The 24,439-nt window shown below is 36.1% G+C and overlaps 1 protein-coding gene across 6 annotated transcripts in view; it reads left to right on the top strand.

Moving 5' to 3' along the window:
• The first annotated feature begins 49 nt into the window (after positions 1–49).
• SP100 (SP100 nuclear antigen) overlaps positions 50–24,439 on the top strand; it is a 99,678-nt gene continuing 75,288 nt past the window's right edge. For 5 of the 6 annotated variants that reach the window (XM_060624063.3, XM_060624062.3, XM_060624059.3 and 2 more), the window contains exon 1: positions 50–191. In XM_060624063.3, coding sequence (XP_060480046.2) covers positions 160–191 — 32 coding nt within the window. In that variant the 5' untranslated portion in view covers positions 50–159. The remainder of the gene's footprint in view (positions 192–24,439) is intronic. The other variant, XM_060624064.3, reaches the window with a different exon arrangement.

The following is a 24,439-nucleotide window of genomic DNA, read 5'->3' as shown; positions in this document are numbered from 1 at the left end:
CCTTTTCCCCATTTGGGCGGAGCTGCCTCTGCGTGAGTCAATTCACAAACTTCCTGCTCTGGGCTCAGCAGCTACCCTGACCCAGGCCACACCAACTGGAGGGTTCGGAGGCCACACTTGAGGCCCAGGCGGGGCCCAGGCGGGGCCCAGAGTGGAAAGATGGCTGATGGGGGCAGCGACCTCAGCACCAGGTTAGTCTTCGTCTCCCCCCCTTTGAACCTCTCTCTCTCTGGCCATGGCCTGTTTGCTCCGGTGTCCTTCTAAAGACACTAACCTAAATCTCTACTTTACCTAGTTTCCAAGAAAGCTCACTAGCAACGTAAATAAAGTAGAGGACTAGGCAATGAGGAAATCAGGTTTTCATCTGCACACATGACTTTCCTGTTTTGTCATGCTGCTCAGACAGAGGCCCGTCTGAAGTCCCAGGGTTTTAGGACAGGGATTTGTTTTTTGTTCATGACCTCTGAACTTTCTCGTTTCCCTCAGGCGTCCCCTACTTTCACGAGCCATTTCAAAGAAGGCAGTTGAGAAAACATAAAGTTCAGGGGAAACATCTGACAGGTTCAAACACTGGGTGCTACGGTCTCACACCTGTCCTGTGAACAGGCTTCTGTCAGCGCCTGCGCCATTCCTGTCTCTGGCTGGGGGGGTTTCTTCCTCATCATCATGACCAAAGGAAGTAAAAGGGAAGAGAAAGGCCCAGACCGCCAAAGAGTAGTGCAGGCTCAGTATTTTTGTCTTTACTTTGATTTTCTGTTCTGGAATGGGTTATGCCTCAGACAAACAAACAAAAAGAAAAAGAAAAAGGCGGTGAGGAGGGAGGTAGAAATCCTATCTTACTCTCTAGCATTGCGTCAGAAATGATATTACTTAATATTTTTAGTTAATGTATTGTTCAATACAAAAGGAATACATTATACATTCTTGTTCATAAAATTTTATGCCAAATGAAGGTATGTAGAGGGAAAAATTCCTGTTTACTGCCTACCCCAATGCAGCTTCTAATCTGTGTCCTATTAAGTGTTTCAGGCACAGCCTTTCAGATCGTTTTCTACGTATTTCCATGTATAGCTTATTTTCCTATATATGCACTCTGTGCTTTGTGTTTTTAATAAATGGGATTATATTGTATATGCTGTTTTGCATTTTTCATTTTCTCTTATTTTAAGAGTGAAGATCCTAGAGATCACCTTAATAATCATATAGATCTACTTCATTCTTTTTTAAAAATGTTTTTTTTTTTTTTAAATTTATTTTTGAGACAGAAAGAGAGAGAGCATGAGCAGGGGAGGGGCAGAGAGAGAGGGAGACACAGAATCCGAAGCAGGCTCCAGGCTCTGAGCTGTCCGCACAGGGCTCGAACTCCTGGACTGTGAGATCATGACCTGAGCTGAAGTCGGATGCCCAACCGACTGAGCCACCCAGGTGCTCCATACTTCATTCTTTTTAAGAGCTATTGTAATAGCCATTGCTATCCCATAGAATCGATATGCCATAATTTTTAAATCCTCCCCCACTCCCCATTGATGGACAATTTAGGTCATATTTGATTGTTCACTTTACCAACAAGCTATGATAAGAATAATCTATTTCCTTATATTTTTGCACGCTTATGAGTATCTGTCTTGTGTCAACAACCCAAAACGTGGAATCGTGGAGGCAGAGGTTACTAATATTTACTTGTCTATAGATCCTGCCAAATTGCCTTTCTAAGTAGCTGACCCGATATGTTCTCTTAACAACATCAAATGAGATAAACCATCTCCCCATGCCCAACCTTTGCAAAGGTGCTGGATAAGGAGCTGCACCTTCTTTTAATGTGCATTTTCCCAGTTACAGGGGGAGGTTGGACAGTTTTTCATGTTTATTGGCCATCTGCCTCTTTTGTGAATTGCTGCTTTATTTATGGCCGATGTTATTCAGTTGACATGACTGTCCTTTCTTTGATGAAAAGGGAGAGTTTGCTAAATATTCTGAAAGGTATATACTCTCCTTGTCTTTGAACTCTGTTTATGGTGACTTTATCTTGTTAAAGCTGACAATGTACAATATAGACTTATTATAGTATTGATTTTATGAGCTAGATGCACCCTCGTTGTTATAAATAATTAAAGTGAACCAAAAATTACTGATGAATTCCACTCTTTAACCACAGTTCTTGTGTTCTTAAGACGGCAGATTCAACTCTGTCTTCATTGCACAGGAAGTTTCTTCTCTCACATCTCCAAAACGTTTCCTTTTTCAATTTGGGGGCAAAGTGATTCTTCCACTGAAGCAATGCTAGCCTTCACAGCTTTTATCTGCCCCCTAAATTTTCACCTCTTTCACTTTTTAACTTTCTGCTCAGAATGGTGGTCTCAAACTTTTCTTCCACAACAATTATTTTTTAAGTAGCTTTTTCATTTCTTGTTATTTCTATTTTTTGTAAAGTTGGTTGTGTTTTTTTTTGGAGGGGGGACAGATGAGGGATCTGAATTTGTCTCTAGATCTCTGCAGGCTCCACTGTAAGCTACATTTTGTTTTTTAGTTATATATATATATATATATATATATATATATATATATATATACACATATACACACACACACACACACACACACACACCATCCCATCTTCAGGCTCTTGCTTGATCGATTGAGGCTTTTGGATGATTGTAAGTTTGTAAGTGCTTTGGGGATTTTTTCTTCATCCCCTGGGTTGTTCTTCCAGGTTGATTCTGTCAGCAGTTTGGTTTCAGTGCTGTTTTTACTTGCTTTCTCCCAGGCCTGTGATGGTTTTATAGCCTATGTCATTCGTGATGGACCCCCCCTCCCCCGCCCCGCAACCTCCGCTATACACAGACTTGATCTGGGTGAATGTTTTTTCCCCCCAAATGTCTCATCTTATCTGAGACTGAATTGCTTCCCATCTGATCTACGGTTGAAAGGCTCTAATTTGATTCTTATCAAAATTTTTTTTTTCCTGAGGAAACTTTTATGAGTTACACTATCCTTTTCCCCTGCTGATCTGCCAACACCACTGTCTTCACTACTCAGTGGTCTTGTATGCAGGGCCCATTTCAAGGGCTCTCTCTTCCAGCATTGGCCTGCACGAGCCTTTTCTTACTCCCCACGCACCACGTTGTCATTGTGACCACGACTTCAGATGAACTTTTGATATCTGTGGCAGTAAATCTTCTTACCTTCCTTTCTTCCAAAGTGGCTTGGCCCTTTGCGTCTCCAAATTGGCTTGTCAATATCTTGCCAGGAATTCATTTAGATCGCGTTGAATCTATAGATCAGTATGCAGAGGATTGATACCTTTACAATATTGTGTCTTCTATCTCATTACTGTGGTATATGCGTATTACTAATTGAACTAGATTTTCTAATAAAAATTATATTTCTCTCTATAGAGGTCTTATACTTCTGCTAGATTTATTCATAGATACTTGATATCTTTATATCAAATCTACATAATTTAAAATAGGCTGTCTAGCTGCCTGTAACAAAGATACAAAAATAAATGAAAACTTTGCCAAACTCTTTTGAATTCTGATGACATATATATATATGTGTGTGTGTGTGTGTGTGTATATATGTGGTTTTACATAATGTAAACACAATGACAGTTCTGCTTATTCTGATCTAATCCTTCTACGTATTACTCCTTTTTCTTGCCTTACTGTGTGTGCTAGGTACTTTGTACATGACAAATACAAGTACTGATGGTAATGATTCCATCTTGACCCTAATTTCAAAGGGAAAGTTTTTATCACTGCACAGTTATGGATGATGTTTGCTGTAGGTTTCTTTTATGGAAAGACTTTATAAAATACTTAGATTAGAGATGTTTTATATTGGCATCTGATATTTTCAACATAGGAGGTGGTTGTAGCCCTGTTTTCTGTTGTTTCTGCTGGTTCTCACAATTTTTTTAAATAAACTTTTAATTTTGGCATAATTTTATGCTTACAGAAAAGTCGCAAAGGCAGTACAGAAGTTTCCGTATTCTGCACACCCAGGCTTATTTCCTGCGACATTATCCTCTTACGTGACTCTGGTTACGTTTTTCAAAAATGAAAAACCAATATTGGTAATGTCAGCGTGAATTAAACCCCGGACTTGTTTTCAGTTTCAACAGATTTTCCATCAACGCACATATTCTGTTTTTAGGATCCAGTCCAGGGCTCCACATTTAATCTAGCCAGCCTGTCACTTATTCCATCTGGTCTGTGACAAGTTCTCAGTCTCGCTTTGTTTTTCATGATCTTAATAGTTTGAAGAGTACTACTGGTCAGGCATTTTGTAGGCTGTTTTTTTTTTTCTTTTTGTTTTGTTTTTGTTCTTATTTGGTTAGTTATTTTAGTTTTCTGGGTTTTGGGCATTTTTTTAGTTCTTTTTTTATTTTTATTTTTTGTAGACCATTTAAAAAATTTTTTTAATGTTTATTTATTTTTGAGACAGAGAGAGACAGAGCATGAATGGGGGAGGGTCAAAGAGAGAGAGACACAGAATCTGAAACAGGCTCCAGGCTCCGAGCTGTCAGCACAGAGCCTGATGCGGGGCTCGAGCTCACAGACTGCGAGATCGTGACCTGAGCCTAAGTCGGCCGCTTAACTGACTGAGCCACCCAGGTGCCCCATCTTGTAGACCATTTTTAAATTTTTGTTCATCTTTATGTTTTTCTCATGATTAGACTGAGGTTGAGGGTTTTTTGAGAGACTACCACAGAAGTGAAGTGCCCTTCTCATCACATCATATCTGGGGATATAGCCAACCTGACTTACCACCAGCGAAGTTGACCTTGATTATTTAATTAGGGTGGCATTTGCCAGGCTCCAGCCTCCTCCATTGTAAAGTTACCATTTTCCCCTTTCCACAAAGGGATAAATTTTCTTCTGATTACAAAGATCACTTTGCTGGGTGTTTTTGTGTATTAGCATTGTACTGGGGAAATTATTTGTAGGTAAATCAAGGACTGCAATGAAGGTTTGGAAAGGGTTTCTGTTTGCCAAACCCAGGTGTCTCTGAAAACTCTTGAACATGGGTCAGCGTCTGAGAGCACCTGGGTGAAGCCAGGTGGTTCTCTGGGAGTGCCATTATTCCAGGCTACAGCTGCACCCTTCATGGAATTCTCACTGGGAAGATGTGGTGGTGGTAGCTGGGACTCCCGCCGGACCCGCCATCTTTTTGTTTGTTTGTTTGTTTGTTTGTTTGTTTGTTTTTGAGAGAGAGAAACAGAGAGTGAGCGGGGAAGAGCAGAGAGAGAGGCAGAGACAGAGAATCCCAAGCAGGCTCCACATTGTCAGCTCAGAGCCTGTTGCGGGGCTTGAACTCGTGAGCTGTGAGATCATGATCAGAGCCGAAACCAACAATCTTACGCTTAACGCACTGAGCCACCCAGGCACCCCTGGACCCTCCATCTTGTATGGACTCTAGACTTCATTTCTGTCCCTCTCTCCCCTTAAAGCTGTCAGACCTGAGGTTCTGATTCTCTAGGATCAGCAAATGCCCCTAAGTCAAAAGTGGCTCTCTGCTTGCCTGCCTCTCTGGTCTCTTCTTTCACTTTACTTCCTCCTGGTGAAGCCTCACCATACATAGTTTCATGTCTTCAGTAACATTCTTAGATGCTTTTCTCAACTTTTACGGTCTTTCCAACAGAAATCTGTATGGCTTGTGTGAGTTGGGGAAGATTGGAGTTTTTGAATCCTGCACCACACCAGGAACTTCCAGTCATTGATTGATTGGTTGATTAACTGGCAGTTTTCAAAGTTTATTGCTTGACGTTTGGTTGTGACTCACGAAGTTTTTCTCTGAATGCTTTTAAGATTTTTCTCTTAGAATGTATACTGTAACGAGTCTAGTTTCGTTTAAAAATTTTTTTTTTTAATTTTTTGTTTTTGTTTTGCGTTTATCCTTTTGGGGTTTCCAGACCTTGAGTTTGTGAGTTGATGTCTTTTGGTTTTTGTTAATTGGGGTTTGTTTTTTGTTTTAATCAAAGGATAGTTGACATACAATGTTATATTAGTTTCAGGTGTACAACAGAGTGATTCAACATGTGTATACATTATGAAATGATCACCACAGTAAGTTTAGTTACCATCTGTCACCAAACAAAATTATTATAATATTACTGGCTCTATTCCCTGTGCTGTACTTTACATCCCTTGATTTACTTATTTTATAACTGGAAGTTTGTACCTCTTAATCCCCTTCACCTGTTTTGCCCATTCCCCTACTTACCTCCTCTCTGGCAGTCATCATTTTGTTCCCTGTATGTATGAGTCTGTTTCTGTTTTGTTTTGTTTATTCATTTATTTTTTAGATTCCACACATAAATGAAATCATTTAGTATTTGTCTTTCTCTGACTTGTTTTACTTAACATAACACCTTCTAAGTCACCCGCCATTGCAAATGACAAGATTTCCTTCTTTTTTTATGGCTGAGTAATATTACACACACACACACACACACACACACACACACACACGCACACCACATGTTCCTTAATCATTCATCTATTGATGGAAACAGGTTGCTTCTCCATCTTGGCGATCATAAAGAGTACTTCAATGAACCTAGGGTGCATGTATCTTTTTGAATTACTGTTTTCATTTTGTTCAGATAAATACCCAGAAGTAGACTGCTGGATCATATGGTATGTCTATTTTTAATTTTTTGAGGAACCTCCATACTGTTTTTACATAATGGCTGCACCGGTTTGCATTCCCACCAACAGGGTACAAGTTTTTTTTTTTTTTTTCTCCACATCCTTGCCAACACTTGTTATTTGTCTTTTTGATTCCAGCCATTCTGACAGATGTGAGGTGATATCCCATTGTAGTTTGGATTTGCTCTTCCTTAATGATGAGTGATGTTGAGCATCTTTTCCTATGTCTGTTTGCCGTCTTTATGTCCTCTTCGAAAAAATGTCCATTCAGGTCCTCTGTCCATTTTTTTAATTGGATTGTTGGGGCTTTTTTGATGTTGAGTTGTAAGAGTTCTTTATGTGTTTTGGATACTAACCCCTTATGGAATATATCATTTGCAAATATCTTCTCCCCTTTAGTAGGCTGACTTTTTATTTTGTTAATGGTGTCTTTCACTGTGCAAAACCTTTTTAGTTTGATGTAGTCCCAGCTGTTTAGTTTTGCTTTTGTTGCCCTTGCCTAAAGAGATCCAAAAAAATACATTGCTAAGAGTTTACTACTTATGTCCAAGAGGTTACTACCTATGTTTTCTTTCAGGAGTCTTATGGTTTTAGGTCTTACATTTAGGTCTTAAAGCCATTTTGGGTTTATTTTTGTGTATGGTGTAAGATAGCAATCCAGTGTCATTCTTTTGCACGTAGCTGTCCGGTTTTCCCAGCACCATTTATTGAAGAGACTGTCTTTTCCCCTTATCCTTGCCTCCTTTGTCATAGTTTACTTAACTGTATAAGTGTGGGTTTATTTTCAAGCTCTCTATTCTGTTCCATCAATTTTTGTGTCTATTTTTGTGCCAGTACCATAATGTTTTGATTATCATAGCTTTGTAGTATATCATGAAATCTGGGATTGTGATGCCTTCAGCTTTGTTTTTCCTTCTCAAGATTTCTCTAGATACGTGGGATCCTTTGTGGTTCCATACAAATTTTTGGGTTATTTGTTCTAGTTCTGTGAAAAAAATGTTGTTGGTATTTTAATAAAAATTACATTGAATCTGTATATTGCTTTGGGTAGCATGGAAATTTTAACATTAATTCTTCCAATCCATGACCATAGTATATTTATTTGTGTCATCATCAATTTCTTTCATCAATATCTTATAGTTTTCAGAGTACTGTTCTTTCACCTCCTTGGTTAAGTTTATTCCTGAGTATTTTATTATTTTTGATGCAATTGTATATGGGGTTGTTTTCTTAATTTCTCTTTCTGTTAGTTCATTATTAGTGTAGAGAAAATGCAACAGATTTCTGTATATTAATTTTGTATCCTGAAAATTTACTGAATGTATTTATTAGATTTAATAGTGTTTTTGGTGGTTTTTAGTTTTTTTTCACATATAGTATCATGTCATCTGCAAACAGTGAGTGTTTTACATCTTCTTTACTGATTTGGATGCCTTTTATTTCTTTTTCTTGTCTGATTGCTATAGCTAGGACTTCCAGTACTGTGTTGAATACAAGTGGCAAGATGGAGGGCATCCTTGTCCTGTTCATGATCTTAGAGGAAACACTTTTAACTTTTCCCTATTGGGCATGATGTTAGCTGTGGGTTTGTCATTTATGCCCTTTATTATGCTGAGATGTGTTCACTCTAAACCTACTTTGTTGAGAATTTTTATCATAAATGGATGTTGAGTTTTGTCTAATACTTTTTCTGCATCTGTTGACATGATCATATAACCTGTATCCTTTATTTTATTAATGTGTGTATCATGTAGATCAATTTCCTGATATTGAACCACCCTTGTATCCTTGGAATAAATTCCACTTGAACATGGTGTATTATCTTTTAATGTATTGTTGAATTTGGTTTGCTAATTATTGAGGATTTTCATTTACTTTGTATTTATCTGGCATTTATAGAAGAACTATAGTAGTCTATTGATGATTTGGGGTGATTTGAAATTTAAAAAAATATATTGAAATGGTTTGTTTAATATGGACATTTTCTGTTTTGTGAAGGATTGCTGGAAATTGTCCATAAAACTGTTCGAAACTGATATTTGTTACTGTTTTTATTTTTTGAGAGAGAGAGAGTGAGCAGGGGAGGGGCCGAGGGAGAAGGAGAGAGGGAGAATCTTAAGCAGACTCCACACCCAGAGCAAAGCCTGACATAGGACTCTGTTCACAACTGTGGGATCATGACCTAAGCAGAAATCAAGAGTCAGATACTTAACTGAATGAGCCATCCAGGTGCCTCTGAAACTGATATTTGTGTGTGTAGGTGTGGGGAGAAGGCAGGGATAGGGTAGGTCTCAAAGTACCTTATACATTTATTCTATCACTTTTAATTCTATTTAGTTCTCATGTTGACTGTCAGTTTTGATGATTCATATTTTCCTAAAAAGTAAGCTTTTTTTTCTAGGTTGTCATATTTATTGGTAGAAAATTATACAAGGATTTCTTTTGTAAAGTTTTAATATACAGGGATTTCTTTTGTAAAGTTTTAATATATAAAGATTTCTTTCGTAAAGTTTTAATCTTTTCCTTAACTGCAGACACATCCTTTTCCTCATTCCTAGCATTGTTCATTTATGTCTTTTCTTTTGGTCTCTCTCTCTTTTTTTTAATGTTTATTTATATTTGAGAGAGAGAGAGTGAGTCAGGGAGGGGCAAAGAGAGGGAGACACAGAATCTGAAGCAGGCTCCAGGCTCTGAGCTGTCAGCATAGGTCCCAAAGTGGGGCTTGAATTCACCAACTGTGAGATCATGACCTGAGCTGAGGTCAGTCGCTTAACCGAGTGAGCCACCCAGCCACCCGTCTTTCATTCTCTTGATCAAATTTTCCATTTTGTTGTTCTCTTCAAGGAATCATCTTTTGGTTGTATTGATCCATTACTCTTATTTTTTTTTGTTTGAGATTTAATTAAATTCTGCTTTTCTTTTTTTTCATATTTTTTTTTCTTTCCTCATTTTTGTCTTCAATTTCCTTGGGGGGTGGAATTTCCTTGATCTCTTTTCTTAATACTATGATTTAAAACTTAGTTTATTAGGGCGCCTGGGTGGCTCAGTCGGTTGGGTGTCTGACTTCAGGTCATGATCTCACGGTTCGTGGGTTCGTGACTCCGAGCCCCGTGTCGGGCTCTGTTCTGACAGCTCAGAGCCTGGAGCCTGCTTTGGATTCTGTGTCTCCCTCTCTCTCTCTGCCCCTCCTCCGCTCACACTCTGTCTCTCTGTCTCAAAAATAAATCAACATTTAAAAAAATTTAAAATTAGTTTACTTTTCAGTGTCTCTTGTTTTCTAAAAAAATGTTTCTTAGGCCATGAGTGTTTATCTCTTTGCTACTTTGGGTATATCGGTGGTTCTTATATGTTTGTGGCTTTATATGTTTTCATTAGAATTTATTTCTTACTCATCTGTAATTTCTATCCTGATTTTCTCTTTCAACTAAGGACTGTTTGGAAAGAGTTTTAAAATCTTCCCAGTGGATAATATTGAAGGAGTTCCTTTGTCCTGGTTGTTTGTTCTGATCTATGACGTGTGTTTAGAAAATGTGTTCCTTAAGATTGTTTTCCATTTCAGAATCTGTTGTTATTTTTCTTGTGGCCTAATGCATGTGATTTTGCAGGTTTTTCATGTTTGAAGGGTAATATAATGTAGTGATTAATATTGTGCTATCTAAGGCCAGCCAGGATGGAGGGTAGGAGCTGAGGGAGTAGGTAGGAAATTTGGGGAGAGGTGTTCCAAACCCTAGCTCTGGCACTACATAGCTGTAAAACATGTCCCTTCAATATTTTAAAGATATTTTCTTACACATAATGATTTCTACCATGAAGTCTGGTGAAGTGTATATTTTATAAGTATGAAATAACCTTCTACATTCTTTGTAATGCTTTTCAACCTAACTTCCATTTGCTTTTGATTTTAGTTTTGCTACAGAGCACTCTTTACTTTGTGTTTGTTTAATGTGTCTTTTCCAATCCCTTTATTTCCAGTGTTCTTGAGCCATTTTATTTTTTCTATGTCCCTTATAAATAGAATACAGCGTACACAAAAATTAACTCAAATGGATTAAAGACTTGAATGTAAGACCTGAAACCAGAAAATTCCTAGAAGAAAACATAGGTGATAAGCTCCTTGACATTGGTCTTGGTGTTGAATTTTTGCATTTGATTCAAAAGCAAAGGCAACAAAAGCAAAAATAAACAAATGGGATACATTGAATTAAAAAGCTTCTGCACAGCAAAAGAAACCATCAATCAACAATGAAAAGGCAGCCTACTGAATGGGAGAAAATATTTGCAAATCATATGTTCACTAAGGAGTTAATGTATAAGATATATAAAGAACTCAAACAACTCAATAGCAAAAACCCAAGTCTGATTTAAAAACGGGCAAAGGCTCTAAATAGACAGGTTTTTTTTTCAAAAAAGAAATAAAAATGACCAATGGACTTATGAAAATATGCCCAACATTACTAATCAGCAGAGAAATGCAAATCCAAACCACAATGAGATATCACCTCACACCTGTCAGAATGGCTATTGCCAAAAAGACAAGAAATAACAAGTGTTGGTGAGGATGTGGAGAAAAGGAAACTTCATGAACAATTAATCAGAATATAAATTAGTACAGCCAGTGTGGAAAACAGTATGGATGTTCCTCAAAAAATGAAAAATAGAGCTATCGTATATACGACCCATCAATTCTACTTCTGGGTATTTATCTGAAGAAAACAAAAATGCTAATTTGAAAAGATATATTCAATCCTATGTTCATTGCAACATTATATATGATATAACTACTCTCTATATAATACTACACAATGGAATACTCCTCAGGTATAAAAAAGAAGAAAATCTTGGCACTTGTAACAATGTGGCTGGACCTTGAGGGTATTATGCTCAGTGAAATAAGTCAGAAAAAGACAAATACCATATGATTTCACTTATATGTAGAATCTAAAAAACAAAGAAACAACAAAAACCCTTCATAAGTACAGAGAACAGATCTGTGGTTATTTAGAGAGGATGGGGGTGGGGGTGGACAAAATGGGTGAGGGGACCAATTGCATGGTGATGAGTGGTAATGAAGCTTATTGTGGTGACTTTGTAGTGTATACAAATATCAAATTATTATGTTGTATACCTGAATATAATATCATATGCCAATTTTAGATCAATAAAAAATATATATAGCTGAATTTTATTTCCTATCCAATCTATATATTCTCATATTTTATGTCACTTTATTCCATTAACATTTATTTTGATCACTAGTATATTTATATTTATTCTTATTCTCTTAGTTATTAATATTTACAAGAATTTCTTCTGGTTCTCTCACCTTCTTTCTTACCTGCTTTTGAATTGGTGGCATTTCCTTTGCTCCATATTTCCCCCCGATACTTTGGAAGTATTGCCTTTTTTGTTGTTGTTGAAATTTAATTTTTAATAAACATACTTAGGCTTCTATTATTCTCCCAATGCCTGGAGTTATTTAGTACCTTTTTTTAAGCTAAAAACTGGAACTCGATTTTCTTTTCCTCATCCCTCTTCCTATGCCCTCCGTGAAATGTTTGAGTCTGAAAATGTCTTCATTTTACTTTGATACGTGAATGAATGTTTGTGTACGTTTAAAATTAAAGTTCACTTAAGTTTTGGTCATTTTTCTTCACTGTCTTCCTGAATTCGGTGTTGCATGGGAAAATTCCAACTTCCATCCAATCTTCATTTCTTGTAGGTAAGTCGCTTTTACTTTCTGTAACCATTATGGTTTGTTTGTTATCCTTGATGTTCTAGATTTCACCATAATACATCTAGGTATGTGTTTTAAATATTCATTCTCTGTACTTGATGAGCCTTTTTAATATAAGGTTCTACCTTTCTCTGACTGATTCATTTCATTTGGCATAATACTCTAGCTCCATCCATGTCATCGCAAATGGCAAGATTTCATTCTTTTTGATGACTAATATTCTATTGTATATATAAACCACATCTTCCTTATCCATTCATCAGTTGATGGACATTTGGGGTTCTATCCATAGTTTTGCTATTGTTGATAATGCACAGAGAAAGACAAATATATGGTTTTACTCATATGTGGAATTTTAGAAACAAAACAAACAAACATGGGCGGAGTAACTGGTGGTTACCAGAGAGGAAGTGGGCAGGGGGATTGGTTAAATCTGAGGTGGGGATTGGGAAGGGCACTTGTTTTGACGATTACCAGGTATTGTATGTAAGTGTTGAATAACAAAATTCTATACCTGAAACTAATGTATGTTAACTAACTGGAATTTAAATAATAACTTAAAAAAGGAGTTCTAGCTTTCATTCTGAAATTCCCCTCCCCTCTCTTTTTATTTGATTTTGTGTCCTCATTCTTTCTCCTCTCCTTTTAAAATTCCCACTGGCAGAATGTCAAAACATCAGATTTTGCAGTATATCTTATTTTTTTCACACTTGCCAGGTCTTCTTTTTTCTTACATTCCAGGAAAAAAATACATCTAATTAACTTTTCTTCAACTGAGTCTATTCAGCTATTAATATGCCTACCTTTATTTTTTAAAGCAGTTTTAATGAGGTATAATTTACATACTATAAAATTCACCTGTTTAAGTGTACAACTTAATTACTTTTAGCAAATTTACAGAGTTCTGCAGCCATCAGCACAATCCAAATTTAGAGCATTTCATTACCTCACAAAGTTTGCAGTTTTTTTGTCATTTGTAGTCAGTCCCTGTTCCTATCCCCCAGCCCCAGGTCACTACTAATCTACTTTCTGTCTCTGTAGATTTCCTTTTTCTGGATATTTCATATAGATGGAATCATACAGTAGGTGGTCTTGCACATCTGGCTTCTACTGAGCATATTTTTAAAAAATGTTTTTTATGTTTATTTATTTTTGACACACAAAGAGAGACAGAGCATGAGCAGGGGAGGGGCAGAGAGAGAGGGAGACACAGAATCGGAAGCAGGCTCCAGGCTCTGAGCTGTCAGCACAGAGCCCGACGCGGGGCTTGAACTCACAGACTGCGAGATCATGACCTGAGCCGAAGTCGGACGCTCAACCGACTGAGCCACCCAGGCGCCCTGTACTGAGCATAATATTTTGAAGTTCATTCATGTTGTAGCATGATTAGTATTTCATTCTTTGTTATTGCTGAGTAATACATACTGGATGGATCTACCACATTTTATTTATCCATTTACCTGTTAATGGACAATTGGAATGTTTCCATTTTTTGACTATTATGGAAATGCTGCCATGAATATTTGCATATTTGTGTGAACATGTTTTCATTTCTAGGTTGATATCTAGGAGGGGAATTATTGGGTCATATGGTAACATTATGCTTTCCCATGAGCAGTGTATAAGGGTTCCCATTTTTCCACAATCTTGCTAATTATGTCTTTGATTATAGCCAAGTCAGTAAGTATGCACTGGTATCTCATTTTGGTTTTAATTTGCTTTTCCCCTAATGACTAATGATGTTGGATATCTTGTTATATATATATAAATTATATATATATAATATATATATATAATTAATATATATATAAGATATATATATATATAATTATATATATATAAGATATATATATTATATAATCTTGTTATAATATATATATTATATATATTATATAATTATATATATATTATATATATTTTTATATATAATATATATATAATATATAATATATATTTTAAATAATATATATTGTATTATATATATAAATATATATTATTTTAATAGCTATATATATAAATATATAATTTAAAATATATAAATATATATAAAAATATATATAAATATATTAAATATATATAATATAATATATATAAATATATATTATATATAAAAATATATTATATATTATATATATTATATTTTAATATATAATATATATTATATTTTTATATATAATATATATATACTATTTTAATAGCTATTTCTTCAAAATATATATATATTCTTCTCTTTCTCTCTATATATAATATACAATATATAATATATATTATATACATATTATATATATTATATATATAATATACATATTATATATATATATATTTATTTATATATATGTATATAATAAAATAATTAGACAATCCAATTAAAAGATTGGTTTTAATTGGGTTGTCTAATTATTGAGTTGTAAGAATTCTTTACATATCTGTATACAAATCATTCATTAGAAATATGATTGGCTAATATTTTCTCACAATCTAGGACTAGTCTTTTATTTTCTTAATGGTGTCTTTTGAAACAAAGGATTTAAATTTTGATGAATTCCAATTTATCAGTTTATTCTTTTATGGATCATGCTTTTGTTGTTGTAGCTTCCTTTTTGTCTAACCCCAAATCACATATATTTTCTTTTTTTTTTTTACTTTTATTGTAGATTAAAAAAAATTTTTATGACTATAATTTATTGTCAAATTGGCTTACATACAACACCCAGTGCTTGTCCCAACACATGCCCTACTCAATGCCCATCACCCAATTTCCCTTTCCCCCACTCCCCCATCCACCCTTAGTTTGTTCTCTGTATTTAATAGTCTCTTGTGGTTTGCCTCCCTCCTTCTCTGTTTGTATCCGTTTTTTTCCCCTTCCTTTCCCCATGGTCTTCTGTTAAGTTTCTCAAGATCCACATATGAATGAGAACACACGATATCTGTCCTTCTCTGACTGACTTATTTCACTCAGCATAGTACCTTCCAGTTCTATCCACACTGCTGCAACTGGCATGATTTCATTCTTTCTCATTGCCAAGTAGTATTCCATTGAATATATAGACCACATCTTCTTTATCCATTCATCAGTTGATGGATATTTAGGCTCTTTCCTTAATTTGGCTATTGTTGGAAGCACTGCTATAAACATTGGGGTACATGTGCCCCTATGCATCAGCACTCCTGTATCCCTTGGATAAATTCCTAGTAGTGCTATTCCAGGGTTATAGGAGAGCTCTATTTTTAATTCTTTGAGGAACCTCCACACTGTTTTCCAAATATTTTCTATCTATTTATCATGTTTTCTTGTACACAGGATGCTATATAATCTGTGGGACCCAGTGAAAAATGAGCGTAGGGGGGGACCCTTGTTCAAAAATCATCATGAATTTCATAACAGTGAAAGCAGGGCATTAAACCAAGCACAAGGCCTTGTGTGAATATGTAGGATGCATGACCCCAAATTTGGTCCTGCTCTTATATTTAGATCTAGGATCCCTTTTGAGTTGATTTTTGTCTATGGTATGAGGTAAGGGTATAAATTAATCATTCTGTATGTGGGTATTTAAATGTCCTAGCATCATTTGTTGAAAAGACTCTTTTCTCATTGAATTGCCTTGGCACTTTGAAAATCGATTGACCAATAATATAAAGGTTTATTTTTTCACTCTCAATGTATTCCATTGATCTATGTATCTATTTCTATGCCAGTATTGTAACTGTCTTGATTACTGTTAACTTCATAATAAGTCTTAAAATCAGAAAGGATTTTCTACAAAAGCTCTTTCTGGAATTTTGCTAAGACTTTCACTGAATCTATAGATCAATGAGGGGAGAATTGCTATCTTAAAAATACTGAGTTTTCCAATCCATGAGCATGGAATTTTTCTATTTATTTCGAATCTTAATTTTTCTTACCAATGTTTTGTAGTTTTTAGCATATAAAATTGCTTTTAGTTTGCTAAATTTATTGCTAAATATTTCATTGTTTTCCCTACCTTTATTTTTAAATTAGAAAACTCAATTTTTTTTTAAATTCAAGTTAGCTTACAATGTAGTCTTGGCTTCAGTAGAACCCAGCGATTCATCTCTTACATATGATACCCAGTGCTCATTCCAACATGTGCCCTCCTTAGTGCCCAGCACCCATTTAACCCATCCCTCATCCACCTCCCCTCCAACAGCCCTCAGTTTGTTCTCTGTATTTAAGAGTCTCTTATGGATTGCCTCCCTCTGTGTTTTTATCTTATTTTTCCTTCCCTTCCTCTATGTTCATCTGTTGCATCTCTCAAATCCCACATATGAGTGAAATCTATGATATCTGTCTTCCTCTGACGGACTTATTTTGCTTTGGTTAATTTTATTATAGAAGCAATATTACCTCATAAGCTGTGAGAGTATTAAATACACTTACTCTAAAGCCTTGCTTCGTTGGCTCTATTATTATTATTTTTTAATAGTAATAACTTCATTTATTTGCCAAACATCCTAACTTATAAATAAGGTACATTCCATAGATGCTTTAGCTCATAAATACACCCAATCTGTTTGGGTTATAATGTAACTAAACTCTTTTTTTTTCCTTTTCTTTTTTTCTTCTTTTTTTTATATTTCATTTTTTATTTTTTTAAATTGACATCCAAATTAGTTAGCATATAGTGCAACAATGATTTCAGGAGTAGATTCCTTAGTGCCCCTTACCCATTTAGCCCATCCCCCCTCCCACAACCCCTCCCGTAACCCTCAGTTTGTTCTCCATATTTATGAGTCTCTTCTGTTTTGTCCAACTCCCTGTTTTTATATTATTTTTGTTTCCCTTCCCTTATGTTCATCTGTTTTGTCTTTTAAAGTCCTCATATGAATGAAGTCATATGAGTTTTGTCTTTCTCTGACTGACTAATTTCACTTAGCATAATACCCTCCAGTTCCATCCATGTAGTTGCAAATGGCAAGATTTCATTCTTTTTGGTTGCCAAGTAATACTCCATTGTATATATATACCACATTTTCTTCATCCATTCATCCACCGATGGACATTTGGGCTCTTTCCATACTTCAGCTATTATTGGTAGTGCTGCTGTAAACGTTGGGGTGCATGTGTCCCTTCAAAACAGCATACCTGTATCCCTTGGATAAATACCTAGTAGTGCAATTGCTGGGTCATAGGGTAGTTCTATTTTTAAGTTTTTGAGGAACCTCCATACTGTTTTCCAGAGTGGCTGCACCAGTTTGCATTCCCACCAACAATGCAAAAGAGATCCTCTGTCTCTGCATCCTCACCAACATCTGTTGTTGCCTGAGTTGTTAATGTTAGCCATGCTGACAGGTGTCAGGTGATATCTTATTGTGGTTTTGACTTGTATTTCGCTGATAATGAGTGATGTTGAGCATTTTTTCATGTGTCAGTTGGCCATCTGGATGTCTTCTTTGGAGAAGTGTCTATTCATGTCTTTTGCCCCTTTCTTCACTGGATTATTTGTTTTTTGGGTGTTGAGTTTGATAAGTACTTTATAGATTTTGGATACCAACCCTTTATCTGATATGTCATTTGTAAATATCTTCTCCCATACCGTTGGTTGCCTTTTAGTTTTGCTGATTGTTTCCTTCACTGTGTAGAAGCTTTTTATTTTGATGAGGTCCCAGTAGTTCATTTTTGCTTTTGTTTCCCTTGCCTCTGGAGACATGTTGAATAAGAAGTTGCTGTGGCCAAGATCAAAGAGGTTTTCGCCTGCTTTCTTCTCGAGGATTTTGACAGCTTCCTGTCTTACATTTAGGTCTTTCATCCATTTTGAGTTTATTTTTGTGTATGGTGTAAGAAAGTGATTCAGGTTCATTCTTCTTCATGCTGCTGTCCAGTTTTCCCAGCAACATTTGCTGAAGAAACTGTCTTTATTCCATTGGGTATTCTTTCCTGCTTTGTCTTCATTCCATTGGATATTCTTTCCTGCTTTGTCAAAGATTAGTTGGCCATATGTTTGTGGGTCCTTTCTAATCTTTGTTGCTTTTGATAGTCATCTTTTCTCCCCTCAGAGAGTCCCCCTTAAAACTTCTTGCAGGGCTGGTTTAGTGGTCACAAACTCCTTTAATTTTTGTTTGTCTGGGAAACTTTTTATCTCTCCTATTTTGAATGACAACCTTGCTGGATAAAGAATTCTTGGCAGCATATTTTTCTGATTTAGCACACTGAATATATCCTGCCACTCCTTTCTGGCCTGCCAAGGTTCTGTGGATAGGTCTGTTGCAAACCTGATCTGTCTTCCCTTGTAGGTTAGGGACTTTTTTTCCCTTGCCACTTTCATGATTCTCTCCTTGCCTGAGTATTTTGTGAATTTGACTATGATATGCCTTGTTGATGGTCGGTTTTTGTTGAATCTAATGGGGGTCCTCTGTGCTTCCTGGATTTTGATGTCTGTCTTTCCCCAGGTTAGGAAAGTTTTCTGCTGTGATTTGCTCACATAACCTTCTACCCCTATTTCTCTCTCTTCCTCTTCTGGGATCCCTATGATTCTGATGTTATTCCTTTTTAACAAGTCACTGATTTCTCTAATTCTTAAATCGTGCTCTTTTGCCTTAATCTCCCTCTTTTTTTCTGCTTCATTATTCTCTATAGGTTTGTCCTCTATATCGCTGATTCTCTGTTCTGCCTTATCCATTCTTGCTGCCACTGCATCCATCCATATTGCAGCTCAGTTATAACATTTTTAATTTCCTTCTGACTATTTTTTACTTCTTTTATCTCTGCAGAAAGGGATTCTAATCTATTTTCGACTCCAGCTAGTATTCTTATTATCATGATTTTAAATTCTGGTTCAGACATCTTGCTTGTATCTGTGTTGGTAAATCCCTGGCTGTCATTTCTTCGTGCTCTTTCTTTTGTGGTGAATTCCTTCGTTTTGTCATTTTGAAGGGATAAAAGGAATTAATAATGTAGAAAAATTAAAATTTAAAATATTAGAAATTAAAAAATATTAAAATTAAAACACACACACACACACACACACACACACACACAAATCTAATAAATGATGCTAGATCCTAGGTGTGTTTTGGTCTGGGTGTTGAAAGTGGTTTGACAGATTAGAGAAAAAAAGGGGGGAAAAAAAGGAAATCTTTGAGAATTTGAAAAAAATGAATACACTGAAGTAGACTAAAATTAGATGATGGGAGTGAAATAGAATTTGAAAAAATTTACACAAAAGTAAAAATATAGTAGAAAAAATTAAAAATATTTTTAATAAAAATTAAAAATAAAAATGATTTTTTTCTCTTTCTGTATTCAAGAAAAAAGATATGAAAAAGGGAAAAAATAGAAAAAAAGAAATCATTTGAAAATTTGAAAAAGTGAATACACTGTAGTAGACTAAAATAAAATGATGGAAGTAAAATGGAATTTGAAAAAAATTACATCAAAGCAAAAAATACAGTAAAAAAATTAAGGAAAAATATTTTTAATGGAAATTGAAAGTAAAAATGAAGTTTTTCTCTTTCTGCATTCAAGAAAAAGAAAAGAAACGAAAAAGAGAGAAAAGAAAGAAAAAAGAAAAAAAATCATTTGAAAATTTGAAAAGGTGAATACACTGAAGTAAACTAAAATAAAATGATGGAAGTAAGATGGAATTTGAAAAAATTTACACAAAAGTAAAAAAATAGTAAAAAAATTAAAGAAAAATATTTTTAATAACAATTGAAAATAAAAATGAATTTTTTTCTCTTTTTGTATTCAAGACAAAGAAAAGTAGTGTAAAAGAGAAAAAAAAGAAAGAAAGAAAATTGAATAGATGGACCTAACAGATTGAAATAGGACTGAAATTACTTCGTTTTCCCCTAGAAGCCAGACTATGCAGCGTTTTATAGTCCATAAACTAAGCCGGCGGTGAGACTTGTGTTCTTGAAGAGCGAGGTTGACCCAACTGGGTGGGGCTCAGTGTATTGGCTCCGTTCTCCACTAGATGGCGCTGCTACCCTACTGGGGTGGAGGGTTGCGGCGCTCTTAGGTGCGTATGCGCATGCGCGGGGGGCTGAAAATGGCGTCTCCCAGCTCCTCAGTCTCTAGTATGCGAACTTTTCTCTGCGATCAGCAATCGCTCAACCATCCTCTGTCTTCAGCTTTCGTCCACTCCCGGCTTCTTCACTGTCCGTGACCTAGTCCCAGGCAGCACCTCTCTCCCGAGCCCTGTCTCAGACGCGGCTGTTTTCCCCGACCCCTTACTTCCGAAGGACCGCGGCTTTGACCCGTCCCGCCCCTCTGCGGGAGGGCCTCACCGAGCACCGGCCGAATGAGCAATGGCCGAATGTCAGCTGCGCCCAGGAACGCTTGCGGGACCCTGCTGCTGCCGCCGGTGCCCCGAGACTGCGGCCAGGTGCCAGCCCGCCCCAGAAAAAATTCGCGAGATAGCGTAGCAGCAGCTTTTCAGGGATTATGGAAAAGCACCACACACTTCTGGCACCAGGTTTCACCCTTAACGACCTTGCCCCGGCACCAGCGAATGTGGCCGTTTTCTGGGGTCTGCTGGTAACAGGTGGCTTCAACAGTCTCTACCAAATGCCCTTCCAGCAGTGGAACCGCTTCTCCCCGTGTGGCCCGAGAACCTCCCGGACCCCACTCTGCTCCTGGGGACTCGCCCTTCCCACCAGAGCACCGCCAGGTATCGTGCTGTGGAGTTGCAACGTTTGCGCTCCCCTTGTTTACAGTCTTAATGGAATTTTAATTCTCTCCTTTCTCCTTTCTCCCTTTTTAGTTTAGTCCCTGTGGCCGTTTCCCATTTTCCACTTTCTCTCCAGCTGCTTTTGGGGAGGGGTGCTTTTCCCGTATTCTCCCCCCCCCTCCCCAGTCTCTGTCCTCTCTCCACCCGCAAAAGCAGTTCCCTACCCTCCTTGGCTTCTCGCTCCCCAAATTCACCTCTGCGCGCCGCATACCTGCTGAATTCTGTGGTTCAGGTTGTGCAGATTGTTGTGTGAGTCCTCCATCAGTTTTCTAGGTGTGTAGGATGGTTTAGCGTTGGTCTGGCTGTATTTCATGGACACGAGGCACACAAAATGCTTCCATGCTGTTCCGCCATTTTGGCTCCTCCCCTCTCGTTGGCTCTATTATTTATATTTCCTCTGATGTTACCAAAATATGGTCAAAGATGGATCTGAAGGGACCTGGGTGGAATTCTGATTCTCTTCATTAAGCCAATGTTAACAGCCTAGGATGCAGCACTCCATGTTTTTCCCAAAATTTGTTCCAAACTTGACACACAAATGAGAGATTTTTACTACTTTGATCTGTATAAAAATGGGGTCATAACATATTAATCTGAACCTGATGTTTTCATTTATCAGTAGAATTATGCCCTTCATTCCAAATTACTGGGAATAAATAGCAACATACCATTTCAAAGTATGGATTTGCCATAAGCTCCTCTGCTATTCAGCTGAACGGACAGTCAGGTTTTGGGGGTAGTCTTTATGGTTGTATTTTGCTATAAAAAATGTTTCAATAAAAACTTTTGTACTTGTAAGCATCAATAAATATGGATCATTATTTATATTGATAACCAATAAATATTGATCAATGTCTTATGCATCTCAGGTACTTAAGAAAACTCAAGGGACAAAACAGACAAAATCCCTATGCTTGTGGTATATATATTTTGTGAGAAGACAGACAATAAACACTGAATGAAATAAATAAGTAATTCAATACGTTAGAGAGTGGTAAGGACATGAATAAAAATAGAGCTAGAATACGGGAGTGAGTTGGTCAGAGCAGGCCTCATTTGAGAAGATACCATGAAGCAAGTTCCTTAAGGAGACGAGGGAATTCGTTCACCACATGGATGTCTGGACAAAGAACATACTACACAGAAGAGAGAGCCAGCACCAAGTTTCTAGGGTTGGAGTGTGCCTGATGTAGTCAAGAAACAGCACAGAGTAGGGTGGGGCCAGAGAGGGTTGAGCTAGGGGAGAGGAGAGAAAGGCTGTATCATTTCAGGTCCCTTGAACACTGTAAGAACCTGGCTTTTACTCTGAGGGAAATGGGGAGCCACCGAACGTTCTGGAGTTTCTACAAGATGCATATTGTTTTTATTTCCATAGGCTAGGTTCCAAAAATGACTGCTGAGGTAATCTGTAGTATATCTTAAAATTCATGGATTATTGCCAGATCCTTTCTGAAACGGCTTTAGCAATTCAAGCTCACACCAACAAGGAATGTTGCTCTGAATCTTCTCCCACACTGCAGCATCATATATAAAATTCTGTCTGCCATTCTAACTACGAAGAAATGGTTTCTCACTGGTGTTTCAGTTTATCTGTATTCATATGTTTATTGGACATTTTAATTTTCTTTTCCCTAAGCTACGTGTTCAGGTCTGTTTCCTTTGGGTTTGTCAAATGTTATTATTAGCCTGGAATCTTCGTGTATCAAGTGAATTAACCCTTTCTCATATGTGTTGAAAATACTTTTCTACATTGTCTTCTAATATCTGTATTGCTTTTTTTTTTTTACATTTAAATATATTAAATCTTCCTCCACCTACTTTACATATTTTTTCCTGGCTTGACTCAGATATTCATTCTATCATGTAAGTTTCTGTAGAACTACTTTATCCAGTTTCAATGGAATTACAAACTGCAAATACACCACACTTACACAATAATTTCAGAAGGATTGACATTTTTAAATTACTGTGTTTTCCTAATTGGGGGTGCCTTATATGTCTCTTTATTTAGATCTTGTTTAATTTCCTTTAATAGGATTTTATAGTTTTCTTCATATAGGTCTATACCTTTGAAATGTTTATAAATATACATGTATTTTATTTGCTACTGTGTCTGGAGTATGATTTTATTTCTTTTAAATTTATATTGTTCCAAATAAAAGCTGTAAGTTTTATATATCTACTTTTTAAAATTCATGCATGTTGGTAAATTCCTTTTCTAGTTCTTATAGATTTTGCTTTTGTTCTCTAGGGTTTCTATGTATATACTTGTAAGACATATAATGTTGTATCTCATGTTCATATTTATACCAATGACTTAATTTTCTTACCCTGTTGCCTTGGCTAAACCTTCTAAAAATATTTATAGGTAAGCAACTTGTCCTTTTTTTTTCCTATTTAAATGACTTCACCATTTCAGTATTCACTGTAATGTTTGTTCTTTCTGGAGGCTTTATATTATAATAGCATCTATCTGTTTCATATAGTTTTTATAAAAATAGCTACTAGGTTTTACCAATTCCCTTTTAAGATAATTTAGGGGTATATTTATATACTTTCTCCTTTTATTTGTTGATGTACTGAATTATATAAGGATATTTCTTAATGTTGAACCATCTTTACTCATTTTGTTATCTTCCTTTTCCTCCTCTTTTTCTCCTTAGTAAAGTAGTTTGATGTTTTTTAGGCTAAAATTTTTTTATTATTGATCATTTCTTAAATTTAAGTATAATTAACATACAATGTTCTATTAATTTCAGGTGTACCCACATGTGATTGATGTACTGATTCAACAATTCTACACATCACTCAGTGCTCATCACCATGTGTACTTATCACGTGTCACCATATAACATTATATAACACCATATAACAATGTTATTAACTATATTCCCTTTACTGTACTTTTCATCTCTGTGACTTATTTATTTTATAGCTGGAAGTTTGTACCCCTTAATCCCCTTTATCTATTTTACCCATCCCCCAACATACCATTCCTCTGTCAACCACCAGTTTGTTCCCTGTATTTAAGAGTCTGGTGTTTTTTGGTTTTTGGTTTATTCTGTTTTGTTTTTTAGATTTTGCATGTAAGTGAAATCATATGGCATTTATCTCTTTGTGTCTGACTTATTTCACTTAGCATAATACTCTCTAGGTTCACCTATATTGTCATGAATGGCAAGATCTCATTCTTCTAAAAATTAAAAATAGAAATACCGAATGATCCAATAATTCCAGTACTGGGTATTTACCCAGAGAAAACAAGAATACTAATTCAAAAAGATAAATGCACCCCTATGCTTATTTCAGCATTATTTACAATAGCCAAGTCTTGGAAGCAACCCAAGTGTCCATTGATTGAT

Source organism: Panthera onca, chromosome C1 (assembly GCF_046562875.1).
Source record: "Panthera onca isolate mPanOnc1 chromosome C1, mPanOnc1 haplotype 2, whole genome shotgun sequence".
NCBI lineage: Eukaryota > Metazoa > Chordata > Mammalia > Carnivora > Felidae > Panthera > Panthera onca.
Note: the sequence above shows the minus strand (reverse complement) of the source record. Positions and strands in the feature narration are given on the sequence as shown.